This window comes from Mirounga angustirostris, unplaced genomic scaffold (genome assembly GCF_029215605.1).
Source record: "Mirounga angustirostris isolate CCGP_5_RB_7025 unplaced genomic scaffold, mMirAng1.0.hap1 SCAF_5, whole genome shotgun sequence".
In the NCBI taxonomy this organism is placed as follows: domain Eukaryota; kingdom Metazoa; phylum Chordata; class Mammalia; order Carnivora; family Phocidae; genus Mirounga; species Mirounga angustirostris.
In genome coordinates, this window is record NW_026991713.1 from 60,951,939 (window position 1) to 60,967,211 (window position 15,273).

At 51.1% G+C, this 15,273-nt stretch overlaps 1 protein-coding gene across 1 annotated transcript; it reads left to right on the top strand.

Moving 5' to 3' along the window:
* The first annotated feature begins 2,105 nt into the window (after nt 1-2,105).
* Nucleotides 2,106-12,083, top strand: LOC123838867 (keratin, type II cytoskeletal 73). Its single transcript, XM_045868017.2, has 9 exons — nt 2,106-2,546; nt 4,074-4,288; nt 5,132-5,192; nt 5,808-5,903; nt 6,641-6,805; nt 9,329-9,454; nt 9,815-10,035; nt 11,014-11,048; nt 11,827-12,083. Exons 1-9 carry the CDS (start codon nt 2,106-2,108, stop codon nt 12,081-12,083), a joined length of 1,617 nt encoding a protein of 538 aa, XP_045723973.1.
* Nucleotides 12,084-15,273: the final 3,190 nt, after the last annotated feature.

Consider the following 15,273-nt stretch of genomic DNA (forward strand, 5'->3'; position numbering starts at 1 on the left):
AGGCTGGCCAGAGAGGAGAGGTGGATTGAGATGTGACCTGAGACGTTTCTCTGGGGTGCCCATATGGCAAGTTCACAAGGAAGAAGGGCCAGGGTGGGAGAAGGGTAGTGAAGGCCATGCAGAATGAGGGATGGCTGTGCATTAGCACTCATATAACTGTGCTGCAGAGTTGGCATTCACAGTGTGACCACTGGCTTTCAGCCCCTAGGGAGTGATCTCAAGGCCTGTGACAGCAGTCTGTAGTTTTGCTGAGACATGGGTCTGAATCATGTTTACCCTGACGCTGGTGTGCTGGAAGGAGTCCATTAGGGAGTGATTCTGGCTGGAATACTCTGCACCCTCATCACAACACAGCGTTGTGGATCTTCACTCATCATGCCTTATGAAGGAATTGCAAAGGGCTAAGACCTTTGTGCCTAGTGAAAAAAAAAAAATGAAAAGATTGCCAAATGCGGGCGCCTGGGTGGCTCAGTTGGTTAAGCGACTGCCTTCGGCTCAGGTCATGATCCTGGAGTCCCGGGATCGAGTCCCGCATCGGGCTCCCTGCTCAGCGGGGAGTCTGCTTCTCCCTCTGACTCTCCTCCCTCTCATGCTCTCTGTCTCTCATTCTCTCTCTCGCAAATAAATAAAATCTTAAAAAAAAAAAAAAAGATTGCCAAATGCTATTGCTGGTAGTGAAATTGAGACCATCTAAGAAAATGATTATTCTTAACTAGAAAATAGCTGTTTGTATAAACAGAGCAGGGGAGGTTGAACTTGGCAATTGCTTGGTTTTACAGTAGAGGCGTAATACTGGTGTATTATAATACCTAATACAGAACAGGGCTATAATCTCTGGACATAAATCGAAAAGTGGGATTGGCAAACTTCATTCAAGCACTCTGGTGAAAAAATTGCATTTTTGTGAAGGATACTATATACTGTGTCTATATTTGGGGTTTGGGAACTGTGAAGTGCTTGGGTCACATACTTTGGTGTTGCCAAGGCTCTAGTGAAATTCAAGTGTCTGTCCTCCCTCCTAGAATTGTGAGCTAGGCTTCTATCTTATTAATTTATGACCCCAGAGCCTAGCATAGTACCTGGGACAGAGTCAGCCTTTAGCAGAAGACTATTAAGTGAAGGATGGATGAATGAATGGGTAGGTCAGTGGACAGATGGGCTGACAGATGGACAAATATGACCTTCATAGCTATGTATGTGGGGTCAGAAGACCAGCCCAGAGAACCTCAGAGCTGGGGCCTTCGTTTTGTTAGGGGTTTGCATCCTCTGGGATTCATACAAAAAAGGGCTCATGAAATGTTTGCTATCCTCAGCTATCTGAGCCTCTGCTTTCTCATTTGTGAAATGTGGATTAGCATACTCCTCCCCAGGCTGACTGAGTGGATGAAGCAAGCTTCAGTGTGCAAGGAGATCTTTTAATGCTGTAAAGTGCTGTACTAGAGTCAGCTACCATGAATGGTGGCAATGCCATTATTTCAAGGTCAAGGTTGAGGTGGTGTGAGAGTACAGAAACAAAGAAGTTGGTGTGTGCAGGGCAGCCTGGCTGCACAGGGGAGCAGAAGACCTGCCTGGAAGGGCACAACAGAGGCCCTGGATTCCTGTCTCTAGCAGCCCTGGGAAGCCAGGCCACAGAGTCTTTTCCTAACCACATAAAAGCAGTTCAGCCAGGGTCCCTGATCTGATGCTGATAGAGTCCTGAGATCTCCCACAGATGAGGCTGTCAATTAAAGGTCTTCCTCTGCACCCCTGCAATCCAGCCTCCCGCCTCCCTGAGGAAGGGCAATTGAGGCTGTGACAAACCTCTCCGCCAAGATCTTTCTAGGGATAATTTGGTCAGGCTAATTATCCCATGTTAATTAGATAAGACTCAAATTACATGAGCCAGCCTTGCAAGCCCAGCACTTTGGGAGTTTTCAAGTTATTTTCCTGGTGTCTCTGATTTTGCTGGGAGAAAATGATTTCTTGCTCCTAGGCAAACTAAACCCACAAATTAGGGCAGTGACTCCATCCTGAGCCCTATAAAGGGGGAGCCTGAGATTGTAGGCTGGTGAATTGCATCTCAGCCAAGGGTTAGCATCTTATTCCATCTCTCTGGCCTTTCCAGCATGAGCCGCCAATTCACCTGCAAGTCGGGAGCTGCCACCAAGGGGGGCTTTAGCGGCTGCTCAGCAGTGTTCTCAGGGGGCAGCTCATCCTCCTACCGGGCAGGGGGCAAAGGATTCAGCGGGGGCTTCGGAAGCCGGAGCCTCTACAGCCTGGGGGGCACCCGGAGCATCTCCCCCCCCAGTGGCAGCGGGCGGGCAGGGGGCTATGGGTTTGGTCGAGGCCGGGCCAGTGGCTTTGCTGGCAGCATGTTTGGCAGTGTGGCCCTGGGGCCCGTGTGTCCGTCTGTGTGTCCACCTGGAGGCATCCATCAGGTCACTGTCAATGAGAGCCTCCTGGCCCCCCTCAACGTGGAGCTGGACCCGGAGATCCAGAAAGTGAGAGCCCAGGAGCGGGAGCAGATCAAGGCGCTGAACAACAAGTTCGCCTCCTTCATTGACAAGGTGGGACTTTTTGGAGCAAGCCAAGCATAGAGCCCCTTCCTTCCTCTACCTTCACTGTCCTCGGGGGACTCCCTGTCTGAACCAGAGGAAGGGAGGACACTCACTCCCCAGGATGCAGACACAGTGAGGACAGAGCAGGGAAGAACTGGACAAACCTGAAATCAGTGCTGAGGGGTTGGGGGTGTGGGGGGTCAGAGGGGCAGGAGGAGCCAGGGAGTTTGGTTTGGGAAGGTTTCCAGGAGGTCGGGGAAGTGGCCTCAAAGTTGAGAAGTAGGAGAGTAACAGTTTATGAAACTAGGAAGCCAGACAAAGGAGAGCTCCATGGCAGCCTGGGATATCTATAAAGCCATTGAGACCCCGTTTCTCCTCTCATAGGACCCAGATCAGCTCAGGTTCTGGTTGAAAGACAAATTCATAGCCTATAATACACCCAGTGTATAAGGTGAGGCAGATGGGGATCAGTGATGCACTAGAGCTGTGGTCCTCAAAAGAGCTCCCTGAACCAGCAGCATTAGGATCACCTGGGCACTTGTAGAAATGCACATTCTCAGGCGCCGCCTCATACTGAATTGTAAGCTCTGACAGTGAGACCCAGGAGCCCCCAGGTGATGCTGATGCCCACTTGAGTTTGAGAACCCCGAGGAAAAAAAGGGTAGCAGGGCCTTGGGAAATAGAGACTTCCTGAACTCAGGGGAGCAGGGGAAGCTCACCGGGGTGACAGTGAGTAGGGTGGCAGCACATGAATAGGAGTTCACTGGATGGAGGTGGGGAAAGGAAGCCTAGGGAGAGGGTCATCCCATGTAGCATGGTAGACTTGTCCAGAGAATGGGGAGAACTTGGCTTTGCGAGAGAGTCAGGTGAGTGGTAGAGGAGGGGAAGGAAGGGGTGGGCACATTGCGAAGAGCACAGGAGGCATTTGGATTTGATCCTGCTGGTGATGGGGAAACACCAGAGCACTTTGAGCAAGGGAATGGTATGGTATTGCAGGCTGCAGCTTGAGACTGCTGGTTCTTCCCCTGGAGAAATGCTCTGAGATCAGAGAGTTGGACATGAAAGCAACAGAGGAAGGCCCAAGACCCCCAGTCAGCTGAGTGCTTGCCTCTGGCTGGGCTGAGAGCTGACATGATGGAGGAGACAGAGAGGAGGCAGGGCACAGGCCAGGCCACCAGGCCCTAAGCAGGGGCGCCCAAGAGTGTGAAGGCCAGGACAGGCCAGCTTACGTGTCTAAGGACTTGCCTTAAAGAGGTGGTCCGGGCTGCTGGTGGATATTGGTTCAGGCAGATTTAGACAGGTACAGAGGAGACAGGCCTGGCTAGCGGGAAATGAAGATGATGAGGTCCTGTCCGATCTTAGGGGCTGCCTCCAGAAAGAGAACCTCAGTCAGACAAAGGGCCCTGGGTGGGGCAGGGCTGTGAGGGACATTTCCTAAGGGCTGAGGCTTACCCTTTAAGCTAATGTAGCATAGGAGCACACTGCCACTGTCCAGGAAAGGAAACCACACAGCCTCTCTATTGATTTGGGTCCCAGGTGCGGTTCCTGGAGCAGCAGAACCAGGTGCTGGAGACCAAGTGGGAGCTGCTGCAGCAGCTGGACCTGAACAACTGCAAGAACAACCTGGAGCCCATCCTCGAGGGCTACATCAGCAACCTGCGGAAGCAGCTGGAGACGCTGTCCGGGGACAGGGTGCGGCTGGACTCGGAGCTGAGGAGCATGCGGGATGTGGTGGAGGACTACAAGAGGAGGTGAGCGGGACCCCACACCTACAGGGTGACTGGCCTGCCAGAGCTGGGCTTTCCCAGCAGGCTCTGGGACACTTGCCTCTGGCCTCAGGGGCACTGAGCTCGGATAAGAGTGGCCCATCCCGAGTTCCCCTAGCCGGGCAAGATGAGGGCCCTCTCTGGATGGCCAGGCAGTCTGGACAGTGGAGAGTCAGCCTCTCAGGCAGTGAGAGGGCTGTCCTGGCAAGTGGCCACCTCCTTGGCGTGCTCCCTCCTGCTCCCCACTGGAGAGAGAGAGCCTCCCAGCTCCTAAGCTTGCTCAGTGGGTCCCCAAGTTCCAAGGAACCACCGTCCCCCTGCCTCAACCCAGCAGGGCAGGGAGTTGGAGTTTCTCTCATGTCCCTCAGGTCGTGGACATTTGGGCCACGCCCCCTCTTCCTGTCCCAGGGGATAGTTCTGGCTTCCTTAAGACTCATACTTCGAGATGGGGTGAAGTTATGAACAGGGGTGTCAGGCAGCTGGAGTGACACAAGGATCAGGGCTAAAAGGGGAAGCAGCATGTTCCTGTGATTTGCATACTTAATGGGAGGAGGAAGAACCTACTTACTCTCCAGGTATCAGGGGAAATCCAGACTCCAAATCATCTGGTCCCCTGGCCTGGGAGGGAGTTGCTTGCAAACCCTGTCTATAGCACTGGCTAAGTAGTCCTAGTGAGTTGGACAGATCTGCAAAAATATAGAATAATACCTGCTATATGGGACATAGTGTGGGCACCTCTTTTTCTGCTTTCATGATGAGCATGCACACACACACACACACACACACACACACACACACCCCTTGCTCACTGCAATGCTTTCCCTGCAGGTATGAGGAGGAAATTAACAAGCGCACAACTGCCGAGAATGAATTTGTGGTGCTCAAGAAGGTGAGGAAGGGGTGAATATCCCTCAGTCACCCAGACGCTGGAGTGTGGAGGGCAGGGGAGGGAACAGAGAGGAGACTGAGGTCTGTGCTTCTTGTAGAACGACCCAGAGCTGAAGTGCCCAAGGAAGATGGAGGGATGTACTGCTTGAGACATCTTGGGACACCTTGATATTTACCTAGAATATATCACCTTGTCCACTTTTTATATTTGGTATGAGTGGCAGGAGCCCAGGTTGTGTCCGCTTTGGCTTAGGAAACAGGACATGCTTTAAGAGGGGCTGCAGGTTTACCTTCCAACTCTGCCTGTCTCTGGCAAAGCGCTGTGGCTGTCCTGGGCTCTGACTGCTGAATGACCCCCGTGTGGGAGATAGTACTCCCTCCTAAGCCCTCTCTTTGAGAAATAGAGGCAGTAACAAGATTCCATTTTGGATGGGGTGCAGAGGAGTTCCAAGGCTCACAGTGAGTCTTGGGTGGAAGTCATGTTCCTGCTCTCTGGGTCCTGACTCCATTCCCTGGGGGCAGCTCGCGAGGGTTGGTGCTCGGATGCCAGTTCCTGGGAGAGCCCTTGTCTGAGCTTGAAGAATGGCGATGTCAGGGGGTCTCTGGATTCCTTTAGGATGTGGATGCAGCTTACATGAGCAAGGTGGAACTGCAGGCCAAGGTGGATGCCCTGGATGGAGAAATCAAGTTCTTCAAATGCCTGTATGAAGGGGTAAGGCTCCACCCCCCAGTCCTATCCCCAGCTCTGTCTTCTGGAAGGACAGACATGTGAATGAGTAGTTGGTTATTCATTCCTTAGTAACTTTAAGAGCCCAGGGGATCTCCAGCATTTGGATGCTGGGGGCCATGTTGATCAAAGGAAAGCGTGCGATTTATCCCGGTGTGCCCAAATGATGTGTGCCATCAGCCCCAGACTGGCCTCCAGATGTCCTGGTCTCACTTCCTCCAGGAAGCCATGGGTCCTTATGGGGTTCCCACTGGTCTTCAGCCAAGGATATTCTCATTTCTGCCTGTCTTCTCCCTGCCACTTGGGTGTCTCCCTGGGTCTTGAGCAGGAATCTCCAGGGACAGAAGTAGGGAGTCTTCACACCCTTTCTACTGCCTCTGACCATCTGGCTTCAAGCCTGAGCCTGTTGGCCAAGCATATGTGGGCTCCTGTGTCCTTAGTGTCTCTTGTGTGGTGGCCAGGCTGTTTTCTCACTACCACTACTACTTTCTCTACTCCTGACCTGTCTCAAGTGACAGACAGCTGGGCTGTTTTCTTCCTGAGCTGCTTCAGACTCATTCAACAGTTTTCAGATGTGGTATTGAAACATCAATGGGTGGCTTTGGGGAATGAAGCTTGCATCTATTTAGGAGGGCCTAGGGGATCTCCTGCTAGGAAAGGGCCATCACCTTGGCATCTTCTGCCCACAAAAGGCATTTCATGTTTCTTTTTTTCCCGTGTAGGAGATTGCTCAGATCCAGTCTCACATCAGTGACACGTCTGTCATCCTATCCATGGACAACAACCGGAACCTAGACCTGGACAGCATCATTGCTGAGGTCCGTGCCCAGTATGAAGATACCGCTCTGAAGAGCAAGGCCGAGGCCGAGGCGCTGTACCAGACCAAGGTGGGCTGCACACCTCCCCAGAGTCCATGTCCCACCATGTCCCACACATTTTCTGGGAGCACAGAACTGTCCCGGGTGTTGGGGAAAGCCCAAAAGGAGGAGAAGATGAGGCTCTTAGACTGATCCACTTAGACTGGGGCAGTCATGGAAGGACACTCACAGCCAAGTGCAAATGAATGTGGCATAGACAGAGTCCTGGATGCTGAGGAGACAAAGGTTAGGGGACCAGGTGGGGCAGGTCAGGGCTGACTTCCTGGAGGCGGAGGGTTTTGAACTGAGTCTGAGAGGGAGAGAAACATGGGTAGTTAGCATCTCAACTCCCTCATTAATTACAATAAATTAGGGGGTCTCTTGAGTGTGATCTAAGATCAGGTAATTCCTACCTTTCATTCAAGTCCAACTGCAAGGATAAAGGGGGACTATGAGTCCCTTAGATCTTAACTCCTCTAATGGGTCATGGGTGGGGAAACGATTCTTTAGATAATTTGGTTTCTCAGATCAAGATGGCAACTTCCTAATTGTTTCATGCTGTTTATCGGGTTCCTTCTCAGCAGAGATTCACACGCTTGAGGACTTATCTTGTCCCTCCCTCTGCCTCCTTGCCACCATAGGGACAGAAAGATGTGGCCAGTAGGGGTGAGAGGAAGGGAGGCTTTCAAGGCCCAGATAACAACACAAGCCAGGGCTCCTTGATAAAAGTTTAAACCCAAGTCTCTAGTCCCCACATCCCTACACGTGATTGCTGCAAGCCAGTGTCAGTGTTGGCCATGTGGCCCAGCCACTCTGGATTGTCAGTGGCCAGTGCTTAACCCCAGGTTCCTTCCAGAAGAATTAGGCAGGTCTGCACAGACATGATTTTTGGATCATTTGCTGTTTGGGGTTGTACACACCTGCACTTCTCCATCTGGAGGTAAGCACTTATTGACTAGAGTTTCATTAGTATAGTTCTAGCAACAGAATTATGAGGTCTTATTATTATCATTCCCCTTTCAAAGATGAAGAAACCAGGGCTCAGGGAGTGTTAGTAACTTGCCAAGATTACTTAGCTGGTAAGTGATGGAGCTGGATTTGAATCTAGATGACTGACTGCCAATTCCACAGTGTTTAGACAGAAGATCAGGACATTACTCTGGTAAGAAGTGTTTATAGTGAGGGTTTGGGATGGCCTGGGAGTGGAACGGAGAAGGATGCTTGCCTGTTTGCCTCAAAAGGAGGCTGCTTGGTGTCAGAACTGGGGAAGTTAGTGCCTCCCTCTCTGTCGGTGTGTAGGGAGAGCCATCCTGCTCACACAGCCTTGCAGAGGAGCAGAAGACCACCATCCCGCCCCCATGTTTATCGTCCCAAGATTAGCACCAAAGATAAAACACAGGAGCATAGTGAGAATCCCCCCTGCCTTCCAGGGGACCTGGCACCTTTAAGAGGAATCTTGAACCTAGGGCCTTGTTAGGGTCAGCTATGACAGCTTGCACCAGGAACAGAGAAAGGCAGTGCACAACCACCAGAGTTCTGAATGTCACACTTTTCCAAGTTCCTCTTAAGCCAGATTCTGGGGTAGAACTAAAATATTCTCTTTGACTATTCACTGGATGGCATCAAAGGCAGGAGTGATCCTGAAACTAGCAGATGATCTCAAATTCATGGCTAGCAGTGTTGGGGAATAGCAGAACCTGCCACCACACCACACCCACCCACCCACCCACCCACACACACACACACACACACAGTGTTCCTCATGCTGGGAAAGACTTCCAGTAGCCTGGAGCCCAGCTGAGCTACGAAGGAGAGGAAGTCACAGAGAAGACAGGTCCCTGCCATCCAGTCATGCTAAGTCTGATGGGGAAAACTCAGAATGGTGTGCTTGTAATACAGTGTGGTAAGATCTATGGACTGGAGTGCTAGGAGCTATGGAAATAGAAGTACACCCAACAGGCAGATCAAGGCAGGCCTCCTGGAGGAAGTGACTCGGCCCTGGCTGAGTTGGAACTTGCTAAGGAAAAAGGGGAAATGGGGGGGGAAGGGCTTACCAGGGGGAGGTAGCAGTTGGTGCAAAGACTCAGAGACTTGAGAGCACAGGGATGTTTAGGGAACATGGAACTGTTTGGCACAGGTGTAGAAACAAGTAGATGAAGGTGGGGCAGTGAAAAAGGGTCTGGAGAGACTGGTGGATGCCAAACCTCAAAGCACCTTGATGCCATGCTCATAGTTTGATTTTGACCTTGACTTTGAAGGGCTATGGGTAAAGGAGCATCACAGTCGGAGTTGAGTGTTATAAAGTTGCAGCGAGGAGAGTAGAAGGCTTTCAGCGGTTCTTATGGCCAAATCTAACCATCAGTGAGATGACTGTGCTTAAGGCAAACAAATAAATCCAGGGAGCAGATGGTTGAGTGGGAGGCTGTTGGTAGGCCTGGTGAGGTTGGGGACCCCCACCCACCTGTCACACTCTGAAGACAAAGGCACAGTCTGCCAATTTGAACTCAGCCAGGCCCTGAGTCAAGGTCTCTGCTTTGCTCCCTGTCCCCCTAGTTCCAGGAGCTCCAGCTGGTGGCCGGCAGGCATGGGGATGACCTCAAACACACCAAGAACGAGATCTCTGAACTGACTCGGCTTATCCAAAGGCTACGCTCAGAGATTGAGAGTGTGAAAAAGCAGGTAAGGGAGCTTTGGGTGGTCCTGGCTCATTTCCCAAGGGAGGAGTGAACTGCTTATCTCACATAACTCCTCTGGGACCAGGGGGCCCACTTTCTCAAATGGACCCCCTGGTCTCATCCCCCACACTTACCTCCCATCTGAAGTCTGGAGCAATTGGGAGGGTCTTTTCAGAAAGCCAAGTAGCTGAGAATAACAAGCCTCCCTGACCCATGTTGACAGGACTCCTTCACCATGGATGTGGCTTTGCTGTAGGAAGTGGGGCCAGACAGAGGAGGGTCCAACCACAGGGAGCTCACTGGGGTGAAGGGAGGTTCAGAGAGCCTTAGAGCTCAGGGGAAAATGCTACCTTCTGACCCTCAGTGCTCCAACCTGGAGACGGCCATCGCCGATGCCGAGCAGCGGGGCGACTGTGCCCTGAAGGACGCCCGGGCCAAGCTGGATGAGCTGGAGGCCGCCCTGCACCAGGCCAAGGAGGAGCTGGCCCGGATGCTGCGCGAGTACCAGGAGCTCATGAGCACGAAGCTGGCCCTGGACGTGGAGATTGCCACCTACCGCAAGCTGCTGGAGGGGGAGGAGTGCAGGTGAGTGGTGGGAAGGGTCTTAGAATGTTAGAGCTGGAAGAACTTTTGGAATCTTCTGACTCAGTTTCTCAGAGTGTGGGAGAGGTTGCTGGACAGCCTGGAGATACTTTTCAGGTCACGCACAAACATAGCTTTAAACAGCATCTGGTCACTTAATGAGGCAGCGATATCCTTTACAGGTCTCCTGTGACTTTCCAGACTATGACAGGGAGAAAGTCTCAGTGTGGTGCTGTGTCTTTAACACCACCCGGACCCTTGCAAATATCCCTATTACTAAAGAGACAGTAGATCCCAGGTTCAGAGCCTCTGGCAGACAATAATATCTAGCCCAAAATTTTCAAATTACTTTATTTTCATTATATTTATTTTTATTGCTACTTTTTTTTTCTTTTTTGGTCAGGTAGTGTTGGCTATTTGCCCTGGTGATATAAGACTTCTTTTTAGGAAAAATGCATTTTTTGTTATAAAACACACAGCCAATGAAAAGTACTAAATATATAACAGTGTGAGTTGTGCATGTTCATAGCAGCAATCAGACAGGTGTACATGAAGCATTGGTATGTGAAAAACCTTGATCTACCTGAGCACCCCTGTATCACTGAGACTCACAGGGGAGAAGTTACTGGTCTTAAAATCAGACAGTTCCTTAATGGCAACAGATGCTAATATTTCCACATGTGTATTTATTCTGGCATTAACCTCGCAGGAATAAAGAAATGGGATAAAGAGAAACCCAGAGGAGGGACCCTGAGGGGTGTTGTTGTTGGGAGCCCCAGGTTTGCAAGTTGGCACATCTCTGAAGTGGGAAGAGTAGCCTTGGGGGGCGGTGGTACCGAGCCTGCAGGAACACAGAGGCCGGCTGGCAGGCTGGAGGGGCTCGTGGAGGCGGGGCTAGGCTGGCTGCTGACTTCAAGCTGTGGTGTGGGGAACTCGGATTCCACGCACTGGAGATTCACCTACGTTTTTCTTTCCGCACAGGATGTCTGGAGAATACACCAACTCCGTGAGCATCTGTGAGTATTTCACACCTCTGAGGGTATATTTGTAGTCCATCAGTGGATACGAAGTAAGCGGGTGCCTACCGCCAGGCCCCCATGGAACAGCCTGGGCTCTGCCTGGTAGATCACTATGGTCACCATCGCCTTACTTGCTGAGACCTCTTCCTCTGTAGAGTTCCTGCTGCCAGCTTCCCATCACATTCTGATATTTCACAGGGGCCCCTTCCCCAGAAATCTCACCTATGCTGGGATGAAATCCCCAGTCCGCCCTCTTCTACCTCCCCCACCCCGGCTTTCCTGCATGACGGAGGCTGTGAGCTTCCTGAGTCTACCTCCGCACCGAGAGTGGAGACCTGCGCCCAGACCCGCGGCGCAGTGCCCGTAGTAATGTGGGCTCTGTAGCGTCCCGCCCAGTCTTCTTCTGAGACAGGCCAGCCCAACCTTCTCTAAATCAAGCAGCCAGGAAATTCTTTGAAAAAAATTAAGAATGTATTCTAAAGTTAAATGCAAGACCTGTTGGCTTATGTGATGCTTTGGGGGAAGCTCTTGCTATTGCTCTTGGTCCAAAGAATGAGAAGGTGCCTGATTGGGGATCCTGTGGGGTCTGGGCTATTTATTCCAGAGCTTGAGCCGCTCAGGCATTGAGCATACATCACTAGAGTCCATAGTTGATGTGAAGTGTTTGCCTAAGAGGGAGACATCTAGGCTAGTTGCAGCTGGGAGACTGGAGGGGACTTGGGGTCACCCCTGTCCGGGGACATACACTTATCACTCCTCCCTGCATCCCCCACAGCGGTCATCAGCAGCACCACGGCGGGGACCACGGGCGCCGGGGCCGGCTTTGGTTTCAGCGGCGCTGGCACCTACGGTTACCGGCCCAGCTCTGTCTCGGGGGGCTATGGCATGCTGTCGGGGGGTCGTGTCACTGGCAGTGGGAACTGCAGCCCCCGCGGGGAGGCCAAAACCAGGCTGGGGAGTGTAAGTGAGTTCAAGGACCCCCAGGGGAAGGCCTCTGCTCTGAGTTCCCCTGCCAAGAAAACCACAAGATAAAGGGAAAGTCCATTTCCCAGCCGTCCACCTCACCTGGCTCTTCCCCCGGACTCCTTCTCCAGGAAACTCCTGTCTCACATTTCTCCTGGTCTCCTTCTTGCTTTCCTTTGCCACTGACATTTCCTCTCTTCCCCTCCTGCCTTAGTCTTTCTGAATCTAGAATCAGGATTCTAGCCCATCCTTCTGCCTCCATACTAAGAGACCCCCTAACTCAGCACCCCCTTCCTGAAGCATTGCCAACAATGATGGCCCAGACCTTGCCCTGGCCTGCACTCCTCCCCCAGGGGAAGGTTTCTCTCAGAGGTGACCCCCTCCATGCCCTGGCTTAGGTCATTTGGCCACACGCTCCATGAGCTCATGAGATTAAGGATCCACCGACAGACACGCAAGGACTGTCTCCTGTTACAGCAAGCCTGGCTCAGGTGAAACACCAGGTTATAGCTTATATCTTGTGCAGCCCCTGCATGTATAGAGAATTGGGAGTAGCCCTGGGGATTTGTCCCACCTGTGAAGGGATTTGTGCCCTCAATCTGTGAGTTCTTGTCTTTGTTCAGGCCTTCCCTCCCTGCTCCCCACGTCTCACCGATAAACTTAATAAAACTCATGCAGGACCAGGCTGTTTCTCTCTCCCAAGGGGATCCTCATCTCAGGGCACATCTCTTCCATATGTGGAGGTCAATGTCCTGGAGCCTGGGGCATCGAGGTCTGGCGTGTTCCACAGCGCCCCAAAGTGTCTTTTAATCTGAGGGCAAGAGATCCTTACATGGACCGCAGGATCCTACTGGGTTTTGTGAGACTGGGAATTCATCTCTGACCACCATCCCCCGCAGATGCACCTTTGAGTCATGCTTTTCTCAGACCAACGCTCCAATGAGCGGGCGGTTTAACAGTGTGCAGATTATGGACAGGGAGAGGGAGGCAACACTTGTCTGTGGCAGGATTTAAAACTGGTCCAGAGGCAGCAGAGAGCGAGCTCTGAAAGCCTGGGGCTCAAGTTACAGCTAGTCCCTGTTCTCTGGGAAAAGGCCAAAGTAGCGTCTCTTTAAAGTAACGAGCCATGGCCCCTTGGTCTTTGGTGAAGTGAAAGTCTCTGAGCGTGAGTTGTGTTGAAGCATGGATGTCTCTGCAAAACACACCACCCAGCCTCCAAAACACTCTTGTGCTGAGAGACGTCTGCCAGGTGCCAAGGCCGCAGTGATGCTGTCAGGGACGCAGAGAGCCGGGGGAGTCCACCGCCCATTCAGGCTGGGACTCACAGGTGCTTCTGAACAGGGTCACTGTGGAGCCAGGGTGTCTTAGAGTTCAAGTCAATAGCTTTGGAGTCAGGTTCAGGCTCTGCAGCCAACTGGGGGTCAAGAGCAAAGCAAAGCTCTCAAGACGTTCACGTCTCATTTCTCTAGCTATAAAATAGGCAGACAAATCACCCGTGGATTATTGTTAGGCCAAAATAAGGTGACACAAACACGTCTTGTACAATTCCTGGCACAAAGTTCACACTTAATAAATGTCAGTGGAAACAGAATCTTGTCCTCAAATCTCTTTGCTTCAAAAACTTGACTAAATCTGTTCACTTAAAAGAGTGTTTAGTGCTGGTAAAGCAATTCAGAAGCTCCAAACTTTAAGGACACCATCTCATAAACTATTTGCCAGTTTATTTATTGCCCAAAGGAGAATTGCCTGGCAGAATAACTAGTCTCAGGGAATACACTCTCAGGGCCAGTAAAGAAATTGTGGTCAGGTCGCTGAATACTTACTGAATATCTAGCATGTGTCTGGCACGCGTTAGTGTTTGGCATACAGGGATATGCAAACCTGGTTCATGCCCAGTTGGTTATGCATCTGACTCTTGATCTCAGCTCAGGTCTTGATCTCAGGGTCGTAAGTTCAAGCCCCGAGTTGGGCTCCATGCTGGGTGTGGAGCCTATTTAAAAAAATAATCTGCTATGGAGCTGGGATTTTATGCTGTAGTGTTCACGGGAGAAGCCAACACCTTGGGTGTCAGATGGACCCAGGCTGGAGTCTTCCTCTGCCACTCACTAACTTCTTGACTTAAGCAAAATACTTCTGCTCCATGAGCCTCAGATTCTTCATCTGTAAAAAGTTAATAATAGAAGTTCCTGCATAAAGTTGTCATGAGAATTAAATTTAACAAAAGAATGCATGCGAATTATTTAATTCAGTACCTGATGTGTAGTATGTGCTCAAGATAGTTGCTATTATACCATAGTTACTATTAACTCTCTTAGTATTACTAGGATAGACTATTCTTTCAAAAAGCCTAAGTGAGACATGAAATAGAGAAGGTTTAAGAGCCATCATATTATTTGATGAACAGGAACTCAAGAGAAAAAGCACTGGCTATTAAGAGATATTTCTACCATCCGACTTCTGTGCTTGGATCCGGAATATTAACAGTGACGGCCTCAAAGGACAAATCCTAAAGTCTGAGTGGCTTAACTTAACACAACAGAGGTTCACTTCTCACTCACAGTCCACGGCCGATCTGGGCAGCTCCCCCACGTGGCTCTCCCAGCGGATGTCTCACAGACCTACGTGCTTCTGGCTCGTAGCCCTGCCACACGGGACACATGGCCCCCAAGGTTACCGGGACGGGGGAAAAGAGAGATGAAGGAGACACATGGGCTGCTAACTGCCTCATCCCAGAAGGGACACATGTCAATGCCACTCACATTTAACTGGCCGACATGGCCCCGAGTCCCAACCAATCCCCAGAGGAGGTTGGGAAATAAGAAGGAGAGTGAGGATACTTGATAGGCACTGGAAGTCTCTGGCACAACCTTCCTCAGTGTAGATCCCCAGCATCGGTCCCCAGCCCAAGAATTCTTTCCCCCGAGCGGTGCTGGGATGGATGGTGCTGGCACAGGTGGGCCAGGCCGAGCCAACAACCTGCCTTTGGCTTTGACAATGTAATGCTGGCACATTGCCATAAGCCAGATCTGGCCGTACACGATACTAATTATATTTTGTTCGCCTTCATGTTTTTCAGGAGATATTGTAAATCTGTTTGGATTTGGGAAATGTTAGTCTATCTAATGGCGAAATAGAAAGAACTTGTTCTGTGGCTCTTAAAGCACATTCCTTGAAACCCTGGTTCCTATAAGATATTTGGCCAAAAAGAGGGCTCTATGGTCAAACAAAGGTTTGGGAAACCCTGGATTTTTTTTTGTGT